The sequence below is a fragment of the Acanthaster planci genome, linkage group LG12 (assembly GCF_054643075.1).
Source record: "Acanthaster planci isolate LZ-2023a linkage group LG12, COTS_SCS, whole genome shotgun sequence".
NCBI classification, from domain to species: Eukaryota; Metazoa; Echinodermata; class Asteroidea; order Valvatida; family Acanthasteridae; genus Acanthaster; species Acanthaster planci.
In genome coordinates this window covers 5,345,089-5,365,107 of record NC_141788.1, presented here as the reverse complement: position 1 = coordinate 5,365,107, position 20,019 = coordinate 5,345,089, and the positions used below count along the sequence as shown (strand labels likewise).

General features: G+C 40.0%; 1 protein-coding gene across 16 annotated transcripts in view; it reads left to right on the top strand.

The window, feature by feature from the left end:
* Positions 1–20,019, top strand: part of LOC110984389 (single-stranded DNA-binding protein 3-like) — a 102,956-nt gene that overhangs the window by 2,258 nt on the left and 80,679 nt on the right. For 13 of the 16 annotated variants that reach the window (XM_022244567.2, XM_022244566.2, XM_022244564.2 and 10 more), the window contains exons 3-5: positions 851–921; positions 10,454–10,538; positions 12,353–12,409. In XM_022244567.2, coding sequence (XP_022100259.1) covers positions 851–921; positions 10,454–10,538; positions 12,353–12,409 — 213 coding nt within the window. The remainder of the gene's footprint in view (positions 1–850; positions 922–10,453; positions 10,539–12,352; positions 12,410–20,019) is intronic. The other 3 variants (XM_022244554.2, XM_087143726.1, XM_022244561.2) reach the window with 2 other exon arrangements.

Below are 20,019 nucleotides of genomic sequence, written 5' to 3'. Positions count from 1 at the left end.
GGTGTAAATCCTTTGTTCTGAGTATCCACTTTGGGGCGGGGTGTTGAGTGAAGATCACCCAGATTAACCCTCCTCACTCTCTGCTGGACAATGTTAAGTGTTAAAACAATCAGTGCCGTGGTTCCTGATGTGTCAATAAATCATTGGCCACCTGGGCTGGCAACACAGTGGAAAATAGTCACATTGTGCCAAACTTGGAAATATTTCAGTGATCTGTTAATCAGGTTAACAGGTGAATATTTCACCTGCCTGGAATCTTAAAAAGTATAGTATTTCTTTGTCCAAATGAAATTGGAAAATATTGTATGTATATTTATGCAAAAATTAGTAAAGCTTTTGGGGGTTAATCAAAGTAACTCAGATATAGCAATAAATCATCTATTCCTCTTATTCAAGCAACGCTTTACTTCCAAAATCTGTTGTTTATCTCAGTCATGTGTATTTATATTTGGGAGGGAATAAATTAGGTGAAAAAATTAATATTTTTTATGTAAGGCAGATATTCCACAAAGTGCACAACTTTTTGTGACTCCCGGAAAATTCTATAGATTACATTACAGATTATACAAAAATTATCTTGCAAATTTAATCTGGCTGGGACGGGGCTATCATCAGTGTGAGGCAAGTGCAGAAAGTAAGCCCTTCCAAGTCACATAGGGTGCATTTCCTGAACACTAGCACAAACCAGTACTACCAGAGTTTTGTGTTTTCAGAGTGGCTTAATCAGAACAGTCCCTCATTTGTGCCTTAATTTTTTTTTTAATATTCCTCCAAGTCCTCTTCTAGGGTACGTAAATAAAGCTGGATGAGCCACCATGTATAAATTTTGCCCTTTTTTTCTTTCAAATTGACTCCACAGATTAGGTGGGAGAAGAATATAACGTTAGGAGAACCACCGGGGTTTCTGCATTCATGGTGGTGGTAAGTACACTTACAAGATAAAGTTGAAGTTGCTTTTAGTTAATAATTCCCAACTGCATTGGTTTGTAAATTTAGAGATGTCTGCATCCCCATGGACACTTACTGAAGTGTTGTATTAGACACCTAAAATGTTAATGCTGAAAATACTGAGGTGTTTTTGTTGGAAAAGCTAAAAAAGATAAAAAATATTTAAACAATTTTCCTGTAAGCCTGTAGGTGCTTTTCTACACATATTTTCAGTGAAATTCAGTTGATGTATGGGGATATGGAACGGATCCAAACATCTCTCTTCTGGAAAGTTGGCCTGACAGTACCATTTTACAAGCTAAACTCAGGAATCTGTTCCGCATGTTTATGTTGATCAAGTTACACATTTTAACTTGGCATGCAGTTGTGTCACCCATTCTGAAAAATCTGGGGTCTCCCCTTGAATTGTAGATGTGGAGGCCCTGTGTTACCCACACATGTAGTAACAAGAAAGTTAAGGCCAAAAAAAATTGTTTCTGGTCAGACTGATGTTCTGGAATTGATGCGGCGATGCAGCTTTTTTTTCTCTCTCTTCCAGGATTGGATTGTACAGACAATTTAAGACACACTTTGTTGAGTCATTGGACTAGACCAGCTTTATTATGATTATAAGCTGACAAACAACTTCATATCCATAGTCTGCTTTCATTGTTCAACATCGATCTTGTCAGGATCTATCACCCTGAGTAAAAGATCGAGCTGCCCGCAAAAATGTTGAGGCAGTGTGGCAGTAGAGGGCGTTGTTGCAGCCCTTGCAGAGGAAAAAAAGATTGACGTGCATGGTTGAAATTGAAGCTCTCGCTGACCAGAGATGAAAGACTTTTGGGGGGGCCTTATCACTTTTTTTTAAAAAAAGTTTTATTCGGAAATGACCCCACAGGTTGTTCACATGTGTCTGTTACTTTAAATTTCTAGTGGCCTAATGATAGTTACGATATTAAGCTAAATATATCAGTTATAAAATAGTGGAGACAGGTGTTCCCTCTCCTTTTAAGGTAGAGGATAATCTAAGACCAATGTATTTATCCAGCTGATGAGATATATGTATATATTGGATTCGTTGTATGTTACTCCACACTTTTTTCATTTTTGTGTGTATGCTGTAGATATCTCAACAGGAAACAAATATGCTGCATAGCATAAAATGTATGTCTTGTCAGTATGCGAAATCCTCCTTTCTGATAAAATGTCATTCTGGGAAATGTGGTGCCAATGACATCACCAACTTCAATTTGCTAGTTAAATTTGGAATACAGTCGGCCATTTGGGCATTTTGTAATTACGTTTGCTCCTAATTACCCTCATAGAATTCTTTGAATGCCGCAAATAGGCTTATATACAACTCCTGGCTACGCGGTGTTTGATATTGATATGTTTTAAGTCTGCCGAGCAACGCACGGCTTAATATCCCAGTTTTCTGCATGTACATTACATAGTGAAAGATTCAAGAAGCTTTCTGTAAAAGATGGTGGTGGAGGTAAGAGTTTAGATTAAAAAGAAAGGGGTCAGGTTGGAGTTTGTTGTGGAAATGTTCTCAAAGGCATTCTTTCATCAGCATTAATGCGATAATCTCAGTAAAAGCTGTATTTAGGCATCCACATCAACCTGAAGCAACCCCCCCACAAGCAAAGCAGAGACACAGGGAGACATTCCAACATAAACGGGGTACAAATGCCTAATGTGACCTACGGCAAGTGCGCATGAAGCTGTGCATGCTTGCAATGAGGTCCCATCAAAGGATCGTCTTCACTATGTTGGACCACACCATCTCTTGTTCTCACAGGCAGCGGATTAACCCTCACACTCCCAGACTCTGTTAAAATCTGCTCGTACCGGTAGGATTTTGGAGGATTCAGGAAGGTCAACAAAGCATTGACACTGTTGCTTCACATGGGACAGACATGCACCTGTAGTGCATTCTGTGCAACACTTACAGAAGCTTTGTCAGAATTGATATAACGGCGTCGGTAAAGACAAATCTGAGGAGACGTCATTACACTCACATACATGTATTAACTTGAGCATGCGCTCGCACTGTGGCAACTCATGACACCCTGTTGGTTGGAGAGGAATGCAACGCGTGCGTACCACCTTGTGTTCACAGGATGGCCCCATAGTAATGACTTCTAGCGTTTTTCCCAGTTACTTGTCTATGTAGTAAATTTAGTTTGAGCAATCTGCCATACAAACTAAAGGTCAACTGGACTTTAAGCCTTAATATTACACCATTTTATTGAAACATTTATACTTGTACCAGTGGTCAATAGAGGGCAGTAAGTCGATGTTTTCACCTACAGTACCTGTACCTATTAACGTGTGGGATTTATCATGTCATGCATGTTGCAAAGTATGGGCATGCACGCCAGCCCACTGGCAGTGCTTCATGAGTTACCAGTTGATTCATGAATTGTAGTTGGTAGAGACCATAGGATGCCCGAGGCCTGCAACATGTACAAATGCTGTATGTACAGGACATGTGCTCAGTACTCAAGGATGCATACATGTAAAATGGTATACGTGCAGTGGGTTGCGCATTGATAGTAACAACAGTTTAGACAAAGCACACATGTAGACATTGCGGCAACACCCGGTTGTTTGTTCAGAGGGTAGACTTAAAGAATTTGGTAAACAGTGCTTTCAGTTTCACTTTAAGTGATGCTCTGTCTCTGATGCACAGTATTCACTTTGTACATGTACTAGTACATGTACATTGATAATGCATAGTTTAATCCAGTAGGTGTGAAATATGTGGAAGCTACAGAAATATTCTGGGCAAGATTTCCATGCTACATGTATGTTAGGAATTTCATTTCCTGAAAGCAAAAATTCAAAGAGAAAAAAATGATGCAGTAGTAGTTTTTTTTTTCATTTAAAGGAACCGAGAAATGAATTTTTTCTTAGAATCACTTTTTCCATGTATGAAGACTGTTTGACATCTTTTTTGAGTTATGTGATCTGAACGGTGCGCTTTTTCAAACATTAAAAATAGACCAAGCATTTCTGGACAAGTGAGGGCGCTTTTGCTTTGATGTAAATCCAGGAAGACATGGTTCAGGTTGCATGTTTTTATGTTCAAATTGTAAATTTTCAAATTTGCTATCTGGGAACATTACTGTGAAAAGTTTTTTGCTGGATTATTGCCATATATTTATACAGCAATAAATTGCCAAAGAAAATAAAATCTGCCATAGCAGTGGTTAAAAAATCTACAAAGTTTCTGTGCACAAATCAGTGCAACATTGAGATTCAGTGCCTTGGATGACATCATAGTTCTGCTCGTGAATATACAAATATGCATTAGCATAAAACCAAAAAAGCATCAAAATATGGGTTAAAATTGTAAAACAAACATTTAAAATGAGGTTAATTGAAACCCCAAAATGCAATTCCAAGGATTTTTAGTAAAGTTTATAGAAATATTTCTATTTCCTGGTTCCTTTAAGAATGAGTAATGGTTTTCAAAAAAAAAAGAAGAGCACTTTGGTTGTTGTCTTTTAAATGAAATGATCATCAAAGAGATTGAGATTGAGATTGGTTTATTTTAGAAAAACAAAAAACAAATTACAAAACATGACGTAATGCGTGATGGGATTTTTCATGATTCGTTTCTGGAAATAAAGTGGTAAACAAAAACTGATATCGGTATGTGTGTGTATCATCTAAAGACAAAAAAGTACTTGTGCCCCAATTAGTATATTGGTTTCCAGTGGTAATAGCGGACTGCTTTAATGCATGAAGACTGGGTACTGTCATTATGGGGTCCTTTTCTCTGGTCTGCTCTGCATGTGCTTTGACAGTGGAGTTGTTTTCAAATCAAGTCACTGTTTCAGTGCTGCTGGTTTTGTTTTTTATTTCCTAAGTGGGATTTTAAAGGTTTTTAATTTTGTAAACACTGCACTGATGTGAAATACTGGGGTACATGCATTTTGTACAGCATGCATTGAGAATTAACGGTATAGAGTACTGAAGTGTAACGTCACTGTGAACCAGAAAGTGCAGTGCAGACGAATGGAGTACGCGCGCGTGTTGGTTCACGCGCTGGTTCTCGCGCTAATGCCTTTTACACACTAATTGTGCGCATGACATATTCACTTCGGTATTCTATTGTACAGTTTTTCTTATTTAGGCCTTCAGGAAATAGATATCTGAATTTTTGCAGGTAATGAACACGTACATGTACATGTAACTGTCATGTTAAATTCATGCAGTAAAGTTACATGAGCTTGATATTGGTAGGTTTCCTGAAAAAAAATTATTGAAAACCGTTCATGCTGTGTGCTAATATTGAATGTATCGGAACCAATTCCAGCAGTAAAAGACCACCAACCTTGGAATAGTCCTGTACACATTAACCCTAAAAATCCTCAGTCCTCCAACAGGTGAAGGATGGGGGAATATTAGGGTTAATGGTGTGTACCCACTACTGTTCAGAATAATGTAACACTAGATTAACATTTCAAACAACCTTATACATCTACCATTACTGAGGGGCTCCGCAGTGAGTTTTTGACGGTGTTATTTTTTCATACCTACATGTAGATTGGCCAGCATGAACAGTTTTATTTTTTTTAGATGAGATGTAGAATGCTTACAAATCTGTCCACTGTACGTGTGTGTGTGTGTGACACGTGTGTTTCTTCTCACTCAAATCCATAGCACCCCTTCAAATACTAATATTGCATGCAGTCCTCATGGTATTTGGATACATGGAAGAGGATTTTATGGTGTACCAGCAAAAAAATGACTACTGTCCAGACTGTAGACTGGCTGGCTGCATTTGATATTGTCAAGGTCTTTTGGCCTAGTAAGGGGACCAGCTGTACTGGGTAGTCATCCCACATGTGGATGAAGAGCAGTGAAATTATGATGTGCTCTGTAATAAACATAGCTTCAGATGCCCAGAATGGTTGATTGTTCAGAGCGTTGTTGCTGCAAATTTACGAAATCAACCCACCCAGCCGCCCAAATCTACAACTTAGAAAATTACAATTTGGCAGGAAGGGAAGCAAGCCTTATCAGAGATTAAATTGAAATTACTTTTTGTGTCTGAAATCTCATTCCTAGAGTGGTAGTGTTTTCTCAGGAAATAATGAGAATTGCTAAAGAGAAGTTATTCAACAAAATTTAAGAAAAAATTCAGAATTTGTTTTTATAGTGACCACTTTCCAGTTGGTTTCCCCGTCTTCCACGGTTTACACAGAAATACATGTAGGGCAGCATGCCAACCTGAAAATGTACCCACTTGATGCCTACGAGAGTGAAATAACAGGAATTGGGGATGGAATAAAAAATTTCCCTGCTTGGAAATGTCTGATTAAAAATTCACTGAAACGGCTGCTTGCTCCACATCTTTAGCAACCCTACAAATACAGCGCTGCTGGACTGAGTGTCGCGGAGCGTCAGAATGCTCTGCCTGACCTCTTACAGCACTGGATCGGAGACAGTATGCAAATGAGCTGGTAGGATGCAAGTCTGTTAGGCCATCGACCCCCCCTTATCATTAATCTTTGAAGGATTAGCAGGCATTTGTACAGGCTTTTTGTGACTATGTTTTTCTGTGCAGGTACATGTATGTGTACAGTAACTGTTGTCATGGTGACAGGCTTGTGATGCTTGTAATTTTGTAAAAGTTTTTAAAATCTATAATTTGCTTTGAGAAATTTTACATTTCGATTGTCCATTTTGGAATACATGTACACTCAAATCAATGAATATGCAGCACTGAGCTATTCTGTTTAGATCCCAAGCCTCTTTGTTACTCATTGTTTGGTTGCTCCCATGGTAAATAGCTCTGCAAAAATTGGTTGTAGGGTTGAGAGGATCCGTTGGCAGAGAAATATTAAATGCTGAGAATTTGTCCGCGCCTGTAAATGGTCGCTTGCAGAGATGCGTCCCTGTTGGTAATGCCTGTATTGCAGGCTGTCGGCTGGCCCAAGAATTAAAACATTGTTTGGCCTGCATGTGTCAGCAATGCTGTTTAGATAGCTTTGGGATCATAATGCAGGGGAAGGGTTGCTAACGCCCCGGATATGTTCAGCCATAGACTGGCTACAAATCCCATCCGTTTACATTGCTTCAAAGCTGCAGAGCTTGAACTGAGACACTGGGGACAGATCAGTGAATGAAAGTATACATATGTTTGTCTCCAAGTTCTGATTGAATGTGATTCCTTGAATTGAATATCATAGGACCATGTAAATATGAAATATGGAAAATGCCCGTGCAATATAAGTAGCTTAGTTGATGACTTACTGGTATTAATTAAGAGACCTACGAGTAAGGGTTTGCAGGATAAAATTCAGCTAAATTGTTTCTTTGGAAATCACTTCCTGAATTTATGAACTTTACTTGTGATACGTGTTGCTGTTTTTGCTGTTAAATTTCAGAGGCACAAAAGTGTCAGTATTGTAAATTTTGCATTTAACCCCTGCACCAGTGCAATGGTCCATTTTGGAATTACTGGGCTTCCTAGTCCTACGTGTACTATGACATTGTACATACTACATGTATTTTCGGCTGCAGTTAGGTAATTGGGTCGTGACCGCGGGTACAGAATTTTGTCCCAATTACATGTATTGTGCAGTAGGATAGAACACCCTGACTCTACCTGTAGACATTGAAGGTGTGACACTTTCTTCTTCCTTTGCAGTTTTAATGTACATGTAGATGTTGGGTAGAGAATTCCAGTTTAAGGGTTTGTTCATTCTCAAGGTTATAGAGCAAAGGAGGACCTAGCTGGTGACAGTTGTTGTTAACTTGTGACCATGCATATGGCTGTAAAATTTGACACATGATTTGCTGAGAGTAGATGCGTGAACCAGTCTGAACCGGATCCGAGTGGTACAAAGTGTGCTGTAAAAACTGGTACAATCCGGGTTCTCTCCGGTATAGTAAGCAGTAAGCATAAGCTTATGTTCGGATGCAAATTACGTAGAATTTTGTAGGATTTGGCATAGACTTGATGTCTAGAAAGTCCTGCTGTCTGTGTCAGATTTAAGCATAATAAATCACCACTACCAAGTCCCCAGTTATTTTCTGCCTGCATTATTTTGATTATCACAGTTTTTGTACTTGTAACTCCCAGAGTTTTTCATGGTCCAACCACCAATTGAATACTGTTGATGGGGTGGGACTGGTGGCCAGTCTCTGCCCGTCACTTGATCAGCTATCCTAGGCATCCAGTTCTCATCCTCCTTCCCCGCTCTCCCAGGAGAGGCAGAATGCGAGGAATCTTGTACATCCCTAAGAAAAACACATGCTTTGAGGGTACTCAAAGGTGCCGCTGCACTACACTTACTCTAGCACAGTTGCACAGTAGCAGAGACTGGGAGGCCTGTCCTGTATTTAAACTTGGAGGGGGGGGCACTCTTGCTGAAACTGTAACTTTCCCAAATGTCTTGCAGGCTGTATAAATAACGTTATCACAGCTCTGTACAATGTGCACGTATTTGCATGTACTTTGTCTTACAGCCTGTTAATTCAGCTTTTACATTGCAGATAAAGTTGATCTGAAAAATTGCATGAACAATTCTGAAAAGACATCCGACCAGTAATTTTAAAAGGAAAGGTGTCAGACTTTTTTATTTTCATTCCTTATAATTGATGGGGCCTTTGGTATATTCTTATTGCAACCTGCCAAGTTTTTTCCCTAAGAAACTGCTGAATTTTGCCGCTACTGTGCACATTCTTAATCCTTTAAGTTTGGGTGGACATTATGTCATATGCAAACAGTGGTTCTTCCTCCAGCAATCCTGCATAGTCCTTGATACAGGGCTAAAAATTAACGGGTGCAGGTAACTAAAAGGCACCCGTTTGTCTTAGAAATGCACCCATAAATCATAAAGACGGGCGCAAGTACTTACGCCCATTTGATTCCATATTGTAATGAAAAATACATGTACATGTACCTGAACATTTTTACCGTTTGTTTGTACTTTTGTCATGAAAATACTTTTTGACTTCACTTCGGATCAGCCTTTTCACAGAACCATAACACAGTACAATTTTTTTACGACGTCACCAAGCGCACGCCGCAGTCTCTCACGCGATGCATGCACACACATGAAGGTACACATGCATACCTGCAGCCAGTGTCGCAATCTCGCTGAATGGTCTGCACAGTGGCTGCGTCTGAATCAGTACAGCTGGAATGTACACATTTTGTATGGAAACTGGCCGCGACCACAACCTCCTAGATTAGTGCATAAATTCAAGCCAAACGAGTGGATTCGGCTTAGACTTCAGTTTTGCTGGTTCCAGTTATAGCTTGAACATGTGATTTTGAACACTGCTTAAAAATTGCTGGAACCAGCAAAACCAAAGTCTCAGCCTAATCCACTCATTTCGAAAATGCTTGATTGCTGCAGTTAGGTTCCCTTTTAGGTCTGTGTGCATATGCACGTTATGAAGGCCTGGTGCCCGACTGTTAGCATCGCCTTGCTAAACACAAAGCAACGGCAAGGACCAGAGTCTTTTTCTTTCTTGAACATATTTCTTTAATTTATGGGAGCTACTTGCACCTGTAAACTGACAAATTCAGCCGTCAAGGGAGCAAGTACTTGCTCCCGCGATGATTAACCCAATTTCGAGCCCTGTGATGGACATCAGGGAATGTTCGAATCACAAATCAGAAGCTCTAGCGTTAAAGTTTATCAAAATGCGGTAAAGAAAGCATCTACTATGTCGACTGCAAATGAAGGTCAAAATGCAGAATGTGCTTGAATTTAATTGCATTGCCCTAGAGTGTATTATCACATTTGAATGATATTGACAGTTGTGATTGTTAAGTGTGTCAATATTGAAATTGATATTTCTGCGTATGTCAATTATCTTCACACTAATTTAAGTGAGATTGATGAGGTTTCAAACTGCATGCTGGTGTCAGACACTTGGGACATGCTACATGTACATTCACCACGCAATAAAAGATGTCCAATCTAGAGGCAGAACAGTACATTCAAAGATCACAAATGGAACCCCTGCTAGTTTGTGAGCTTCACATGTGGGCAGTGTGCTGTCTATCTACTACACCAGTCCCCCCTCCCTTGGCGTTTAAAATGTAGTAGGTAAAGCAAAACCTTGACCTCTTTTCTACTCTGCCAATTCTTGGTGATTGTGTGTGAGTTTGAGTGAATGTGCTGGTCTTAGCTTACTTTTGACTGAAAAAGGAACATGTTTTCTCCTTTCCTGGTTTATACAACAACGACCGGTACACGTACTCCATGCTGAGTATTTCATTGCTGTTTCTGGTCTACTCTTTTTTCCCCATTCTTTAACAAGATTTGGATCAAATTGACTTTCAAGAAGCAATGTTGTCTACATGGAAAAGTGAACTCATGGAATGAATTGCTTATACATGTACCAGGAGATGAAGTTCACTGCACAATTTTAGGAGTATGTTTACCAAAAATTCACCTGTTTTTGATTTTTCTACAGTAATGTAAATTTTCTGTAATGATAGGCTCGGTATCATTCTTACTTTGGATGGTTCTATTTGTCCTTGCAGTGTCTTTTGGGATTTGTATTGTGCAGCACCGGAGAGGAGGGAAACATGCGAACATTCAAGCGAGGCGAAGGCTTTCCACGACTATGTGAGTACCGGTCTTCTTTATCATTCTCCAGTTGCCTCCTACTGTCCAATAATTCCGTTGAAATGAAGTGGGTTCTTCCACTGGGTCTGTGTGGCAGTCGTCATTCAGGCACCACCTTAAAGTGACCAGTGCATAAAGTTATGGGTCTCTTTGCAGTTTGTTCATCATGTTACGATGCGAATGCGCATATGCACATGTGCAGGTAGTGGTCATCTGTTTAACCACAGGGATGGATTGAGTTTGAACACTTTCAGGGTTTTTTTGGAGGGGGGAACTTCTGCAGCCCCCCTTCCCACCCAAAAGTCTCGCTTTTTGTAAAAATTGAGCTTCCTCATACTTGGCCCTGTTTGTTATCAAGTTGCTTAATGCTTGCCCTTTACAGCCTGTTTTGTAATCATCTTACTTGAGTTATAATTGATGGATATGCAGCGAAATTCACCCTGGGACATAGTTTCAAAGAGTTGCTTCCTCTTATTTAGAAAGCCATCTACATTTTGTACTCTAAAGTAACGAGACTTTGGCTGTGGAATAAGTTCACCATAATTGCATGTATTAGTACTAACATGAATCAGGGCCGCATCGAAGTTTGCTAATGTAATCCACATGATTTAAGCTGATGCTCTGTTTTCTTACATTAGATTTTCTATTCCTAACCTTTTGGGTCACACAATACTGTTGTAATTATGATGTCTGCAGTACCAAATCTTCCCTGTACTGTCCTCAGCCTGCAAAATCATACCATCACTAATTAAAACAAATTTTAGGGGTTGAATCAAGATGAAACTGGCTGAAACCTGTATTGCGGTGCATTTTAGGTGAGAGGATAGAATTTACACGCACCAGGTCTAGTGAGACTGTGGAATAAGGCAGTATTGGTTTGTCACATTCATTGACTTTTTATAGTCACTGGCAACTTCTCCAACTTATAGCTGAAAAAAAGTCAGTACATATTAAGTCAGGGTTTTTGGGGGGTCTTTGGAAAGAATTTCGGTAAAGGTAGGGGCATTTTCTGTTCGGGCTGCATCTCTGATGCCGATGCATCCAACCTTTGTTTAGATTCTTGCACAGAGATGCCCCATTGAGATGATACAGTATTAGGCTACCTTGAGACACGAAAATCACTTCAGTAAGGAACAACGTACAACATGTACTTGTAACAAGAATGTGTTGTGCAGAAAACACTTGTCTTCTTGTTTGATTGTCCATCAGAACTTCGAATAGGGACCATATTTCCCAGTCAGGGTCCCCTGTTCTTTGGTCTTACTCAAGAACAGTGCTAAAAGGAGAGGAACAAAATCTGTAGTTGGACTAGGATAGAATACATGTACATGTATGTATGATAGTCTCTGTACTTTAGGAAACTAATGCATATTGTACATGTAGGTCATCTCTTTGGACAGTTTGGAAACCTTTTGAGTGGATAGGGAGTTTGCTGCCCTTGCATGTATGCGAACATGTTTTCACAAGATTTCAAGCAGGACCCTGTCTCCAGAAGTGTTTTCAAGTCGTAGTTTTCGAGGTGATGGAAAAAAAATTGAAGTTGGAATAAATCAACAGAAGCAAGTCTTCGTGCAAAACTTCTTGTCTGGAGTTCAGGTGTGTTTTCCAGAGAAAATTAGTATCACAGGGATGGTTACCATTGCGGTTCAAATTATACAGGCAAATGCAGCGTACATCTCAGTTGAGTACATTCATACCTGTTTGTACTTTATGCCTGGTGTAGTAGACACAAAAGCTGAAGGGCACAACATGCTGAATTGTGGCCACTAGTGATTTTTTCCCCCCCGTACACGTGATTTTTCATTCCATTCCAGAAACAGCCCGGTTCAAAGCTTTTAAAGTCTGGTATGATACCCCATTCACCCTCAGAGGTATGTCTGAATATTCATCATCCTAACAACTAATCGGTTTCAGTGTTCTGCCCAAACCAGAGTCAACTGATCCCATTTTACCGATACCCCTTCTTCCAGTAGAGCTCACTCTTCCTAAGTCACAGCCATGTTTCTTGTGTAACAGTGGCTGATCGTCCGTATTAGGCTTAGCAAAAGAATATTTCATGAAGAGTTCAAAAATGTTGCGTACCCATACATGTGGCTATGACCACACTAAATACCACCTGCTAAATTCTAAGTGGAAGTACACGGATAACCCTCTTCAAAAGTTATGCAGCAGATGTTTTTGAGGCCCTCCCTGTTCTGACCCAGGGTGATTTTCTCCAAACATTGCCTGCTCATACAAACAGAAGGAAGACCTACCGTCGATTAGAAATTTGAAATAGATCAAGTTCAGATTCATACCGGTAGTTTATCCTTTACCCTGTTATTTTTGTGGGGGGCAGGCAGAACACTGAAATACAGGCAAATTTAACCCAATTTTTGTTGATACAAAAATGAAATGTGGTCAAGTATATCGCACGATAGGTACTAACAAGATATTGCACATCAAAGAGGCAATGGGTGCTCAAATTTAAACTTTGAAAACCTTGGGTTCTCTCCAAATTTGAAAAGTTATATGTTGGAAAAAGACCCAAGAATTTACATTTTATTGCTGCAAGGCTCAGGATTTGTTTGCAAGAAGGCATAAAATATCATCCTCTAAGAATTTAGAAAACTAAAGAGTTAGATTGCTTAGTACAAGGCCCTAATGAGACTTTGCAGTCATCTCCTGTGGTATAATTTGACGTGGTGTTAGAAACGCAAGACAAACATGTACAGTGGCATAAATATGCACGGAAAAAGACAACCCATCTAGGGAATCAGTAGTTTGAACACCAGTTTGTGAACTGAAGACGGGAACCAAGACTTGACCTCAGTAGAACGTTTGAATGCACTGACTGATTCAAGGACCTCTATGAAGTGCGAGCATCCAGCATGCACAGGCTGAAGGGCTGCCTTTCAGGGACAGATTGCCCACAAAGGAGTTGTGGGCTTACACGTACACATGTACATGTACCGGTATGTACGCATGTTGTGCACAATGGACAAAAGCATTGGGGAATGGTCTGGTGCCGTCATGCGTGGGATTGTGATGTATGTTTTCACAGTGTGGGCTGTTAGTTGTGTGGATTGGGTGGAAGTGTAACACTGGTGTTTCTTCAGTGTTCACATTAGAGAAGTTACTCATGCGTATGTATATTATACACACCCCTACATGTCTAGGTGTGATAGTCTGAGAGTCAAAAGAAGTCAATATATGATAAATTGCCAAGGATTTTGTTCAAGAATACGACACATACAGCATTATGTGCGCACAGGCTCTGCCGATGAGTTCATGCGAAACTCACACACATACCGCTACATGTAGCTTAAATCTAACAATTTGTTTCTTTTTGCATTGCCTCTTTTATTCCACAGTTGACTTTAATTGAGAACAGGAAGTACATGTATACCAGGAATAGAATTCTTAAAAACTGGCAAGATATCCCAGTGACATTGAGAGACATTTCACGTGTAGGTCATTGGTTTTTAAGAGAACAATTCAGAACAATTCAGAGAAACTGTACATGCTATACATGCATGACATTGAACTTGTGTTATTACACTTGGCTTGATGAAAGGTAGTCTTGGTTTTGCTCTTGGAGACGTCCTGGAAGTCTTTAGTCTTTGCTCCACAGTGTTGGCAGATCGGTTCAAAAACTGTTGGAAAAGGAGGAAAATGCTAATGTTACACTACGTGTACACATGCGGCCCAGGGGACTCGACTTTGCACCTCTGTGTTTAAAGGATTTGAACCTTGGAATTGAAATAACAGTTGTTTATGATGTGCAAACCAAAAAAAAAAAGCACCAAAAGACCACGGGATGATAGTTGGTTATAAATTATCACAAAACAACGCCAATGTTGACAAGTACCTGATGCATGCTGAGTTATCCGATATTTGTGTATTTATTACTGTAAACCCACTGCTACCTTTTTACATGGATCAACAGGATTACAATTGAGCTGGAGCAAAAGTAAATATATAAAAAGATATTTGATTTGACGAGGTGATATTTTAATGGGTGAATGACGATCTGTTTCTTTAAATGTCGTTGCCTGCATGCATTATTGCAGAATTCACAGAACGTGGAAAATAGTCTTTTACCGCTAATTTGCCATTTGAAACCATGCTCAAAATGTGATGTTCTAACATACTCATGTTAGAAAGTTAAAACGGTTCGAATTTGCAGAGTTTCCTGTGGTGTGGCTTTTTGTTAGTCATAAGTAGTTGCGTAGATGATAGAGGGTGCTTTGCTAAGATGATGTCCTTTTTACAAGCACGTATCAAAACTCATTTGATGTGCGCACACCAACAGGGCCCTTGCATTACCATGTCAATGATGTCATCATTTCAAAACTCATTAAAGTACACATAATAGAAATTCCCTACATTCTGTGGTACATGAGTTTACCCACAAAAAAACTGGGCTGTAGTATACAGTTATTACACAAACATCATGCAGTATTGTTCCAAGTTAAATTATTACGGTCAGTGATTAATACATTTCAGAGGGCTCATTGAAAAAAACCCTTAAGATGGCTTTGTACATGTAATCAATTCGGCGTATTCAGTTGTCTGCATGGTCTAGCTTCGGACCCGGACACCAGTTGCTTAGGGTCTGCATTAAGCATGTTTCCCATCTGGCGTGCAGTCTGTGCCGTTAGAGCCATTCAGAAGAGGGGGGGGTACATATCAGGTGGTGAGTCCACAGTGCAAAGATGAGGTTAGTATTGCCATGGTAACTGATATAGGAAACCTTGTGTTGCCTATTCTGTCTCCAATCGTCATGCCTGGTTGGAGGAAGCTAACATAGGGAAGAGGCAGAATAATTTTTTTGTTCTGTTTTTGATAATTGCCAGGAAATTTATTTTCCCTTTTCTTTGTAATCTGTACATGTATTTGGATGTTAAATTACAGGGCACAGGGCATGATTTTTGCCTTTAGGCACCTATTTTTAGTTTAATTGAAAAGTGCACATTTTTAAACAATTACATTTCCAAAATTTTTGTATGACTCCATTAAGCTGCTTAGAGTTTTTCCAATGCACGTCAGAGGTGGGCAAATTTTCTCTGGATCTGCAGATTTTTTCTTTGTTTTTTAACTTGTCACGCACCGGTATGCCATCATAAATTGGTAAAAGTCGTGTTGGTCTTGAGTTTCCTTTTCTCTTGAACTCCTCATTACTTTCCTGTTTATCAGTTTTGGTACACCCAGGAAGAAGTTTCTACTCTTGAATAATTGTTGAGCAGCTCTTTTGGCTCAACATGATCCTAAAAGGGAAATTGAACAAGATTGTCTTGAACAGTCACGGGTAGCCAGCCACATCGTCACGTTTGAGCCCAAATGTGTATTGGTATCTAGTTGACGTTACACAGTATCCGTACATGGTGTGTCCAAGGCATGTATGGGCCAAGCCGGATCAGCAACCAATTATCAACAACTGGTCGATTCTGCCTGGTAATCAGTGTTCAACATACATCCTGGGGACCAGCTAAAAATTGACGAATAGTGGACTGTCACAAATTGAATGTGGCCCAGCAAGAAACAAAAATGAACAGGATGCCTCCTGATGCACTTGTAGGCATTGATGCTTCAGTCTAATGAACTCCCATGTTTGTCCCTGCTTTATGTTATTTTGTATTGCCACTCAAACTTTACTGCATACATGTACTTTTTTATCATTTGTTTTATTGTCTGCAAGGTTTTCCACTCTTAGTGCAACAAACTTTGGTAGATATTTCTCTGCTGTGGAGAAAAGTCCAGAGCTTTTAGTGCTCACTGAAAATTTGAAAAAGAAAACGTGGAAAAAAGAGACATTCTGAAAGCCTGTGCTGTTGGATATTTTGAAGTTTTGTTGAAATGCAAGTTTGGATTTTTTGCGAGGTTACAGAAGTATTTGATCAAAATAAGGCGGGTGTTTTGTTTCGTAGCGTAAGGTGGAATTTCAAATTATATTTATAGGGTTTTAAGTGGGAATGGAAGAATCTACAGTTTCATGGACAGATAATCTGAGTTGAAGAATCACCAGTTTCATTTAACACCAAATTGCTGCTCCAGCATGAGTGTACCAAGTGCACCATGCACATTATCAAAGGTGATCTTCGTCAACCTGCTGTACAGTGTAGGTTTTACTGAAGCCGGCAGAGCGGAAGATTATCCTAAATGATCTCTACAACCTGTTGTCTCGACTGAGGAGGTCTTGTGATGGGTCTCCCCCCTCCCTTTCCTGTCAGGTTAATGATTACAGGCAGTCATAATGGCATCACTCTTGAGAAGAGTATAACGTTTGTACTTTGTATCTGTGTTGTCCTGATCCTTTCAAGCAACACGTCCCCAGCTCCAGTGATAGCAAGCTGAGTGTCGTAGCTGTCCTGGTACGTTGAGGTTTTACTGATATCTAACAGCCACCGTCTGCTGTGATATTATTGTTGCAGGAGGGTGGTGACCTGCATGATGGAAGGGGTGTGAAGGATGTAGGAAATCGTATTTTGGATTTGAAAGTTTAATTTCGTGAGGAATGATGGTCCTGACATTCTAAATATTCCTTGGTAGACCATGTGTGAGGTATATCACAAATTTAAAGTGGCTCTCAGGAGTCGATAACACCTTTCCAAAGTGTTCAGTCAACTTCGGTGGTTCTTTCAGAATTTTCCAGTGGTCTTTAAGCCAAAAATATGGGCATACTGCATTTAGAAATGACATGTACATGTACAAATAGGAAACAAAGGCACATATTGTGTGCAATACTCTTGAGGCTGAAATCATTCTGTTGAATGTGCACATACATTGTACATTTTTATAGCCTACATGTACATGTAATGCAAACAGGATGTAAATGTATTACAAATGTATTACAGTTACACTTCAACAGGATATGGTGTGGGAATGTATTTACAAATGTATGCAATATACATGTATTTCTCGTCACAGTGAATAGGCACTGATCGACACTATATACCTCAACCAATTCTTGATGGAGTGCTCACGTCACGGATAATCTGCAGTATTTTGCTGATTTTGTGGTACGGTGAGAACATGGATGTCGCGGTAGGGGGCAGGGGATGCTTACCCCACCCTGGGAAAAAAAGGGGGGGAAACATTTTAAAAGGAGAAAAGAAAATGGAAAATGAACAGACAAAAGGAGGAGAGGGTATGAAAGACACTAATTTGAAAATACCTCAGAATTGGCCCCATTCCATTGTTGGTCTTATGCCAGTGTAATGCTGCTTCGTATCCAACCCTCCCCCCAGCACCCAAGAAAAGAGCTTTATTGCAGCATTTGTTTTGGAGTAGAAAAATGAAAACCTATCAAGATTCCCAGCTGGTGCGAGGGCAAGGCCAGTGGGTTAGCCAGTGTACAGGCACCAAATTCAGTCTCAGGCTGAAGTATTAAAAATGTGTATGTAGGCGTACTTCACATTTCAAACAACCCAGTCACTGGCTTGAGTGCGCAGTGAATGTGTTTTGCATGTATGTCCTGTAGTCACTGCAGTGTGAGAAAGGCTTTTATTTTTCTCTCCCGTTCAGTGAAAATGCTCTTGACACTGCTGCCCATGCACTGCGTAAGAACTGATAAATTTGACCTTGATCAGTTTAACCGAATGTGTTATAACTACTGAGAGGGGCGTACATGTACTGTACATCTTATATAACAAACCGTTGTTTGCATTTTCCATGAGGTGGACAAACTTCCAACACCCTACCAGTACATACACGTGTGTAATGATTCAGAAGTCATTAAAAAACCTAATTCCCTTCAGAAATATACTTTCCTTGTTTAGCCACTCTGTGTAAATGGCCTGGATAATCCATGGATTCTTTATGCTGGTCAGTAGCACTGTGAGCTGTGTACCTGCATAATCAAGTCCAGTTTAAACCATAAAAAGGCCAAGTAACTTCGCTTCCTAGCTAGGGTTTGTAACAGAGGAGTAGAAGGGAGTAGGCCTTCCCCATTTCAGTTACAGTGTCTGTTGTTAGGAAAGTTGGTATCATTTTTAGGGACAAAAGTTGTCCTCGTAATGTTTTTTGCCCTCATACATGTAACTATGTTTCAGTGTGTGTGTCATCCCCATAACCTGATAACAAATATCTACACGTATACAGTGTACATTATACACTTATGTCCTGTTTTATAGGAAAGTGTAATTTGTCACCAGTGTCTGATGTTGGCATCACTCTCACAAACTGTTTGCCATACTGAAGAAAATTGATGTGGGTAACACTTGACCCACTGCTTTCAAAGTGACTCATGAAAGTATTTTGAAATGAAATAGAACATGTAATGGCCAGCGATTTGTCTTGACTTGTCTGCAAGGTTTGAAAATTCTAAGCCCCATCACATGTATTACAATTCTTTGTCTGGTATTGGACACTCTTTCTTATGTAACTGAAGTGGAACTCCCTTAAATTTGAAACATCTTTGTTCACATGTGCAGTATATGCCTTGCAACTTAACCAGCCTCCTCTGCAGAGTTTTAAACTGATAAGTTGCTTATTTTTAATTCAAGTAAGGGTGAAATTAAACTGCAACCACCAAAGGTCGGGTGTGTCAAATTGTCAACCCATTTGGGAGGGGGGGTATAAAATGAAATTTGTTTGCTTCATTCTTTTGTTCATTTAAAAAAACTAAGTATTATTCCATTTTTGGAGATTGAAATGAACCAGAAATAAACTCCAAATGTTGGGCTAGCAAAGCCTAGTCGTATGTACCGGTAGTCGCACTTGGCTTCAAATGTTGTTGTCAGTGACAAGTACAGGTGTACAAAATGTAGATTGGCTCCATGTGTGGGCAAGAAGGGAACTGGGTTTTACCAAGCAGCAGTCTCCTGTGTGGTGGGTGACACCGTGCATGCACCTGCTTATTGATGTGCCTGTCTGGCACTATGTACAGGGCACAGTCATTTTCCAAAGCTGCAATTGGTGCCAGAGGGCCCATGATGCCCGTGAAGCCAGTTACCTGTCAGTTTCACTCTGACCTCTCCATTGCTCAACAGTGAGGGTGCACTTTTGCACGGAATGGCTGAAAGAATATATGACAATGAAGGAAAAACCATCCTCCATGTGCATACTACAGGACATTCCAATGTATGTTGTCATCGTGAACAGTGTTTACTTATCTGATAACTCTGTGAATGTGATTTCATCCGCATAATTTGTTACCTCACCCATTACTCTGTATGGTACGTGAACAGGTATGTACATGTATGTACAGTGTACACATGTACAACTGTAAATATTACATGTACATTACCAAAATGAACAATCATCCCTGGAATGGCTCTTTGTCCTGGGAGTGAAAGAGCTGCACAGAAACGGCCAAGCCATGCACGTCATTGAAACGTCTAACTCCCACTGAAATGTTGTCGACTTTGGCATTGTCATTGTTTGGATGCTGCCAGGGTGGGTTGGGTTATCAGGCAAATGGTTGGGATAGCATGCCATGAAAGGAGGAAGCTGTCACAGAAGCTGACTACTTCACAGCATTATACAGTCAGGCTTTTAC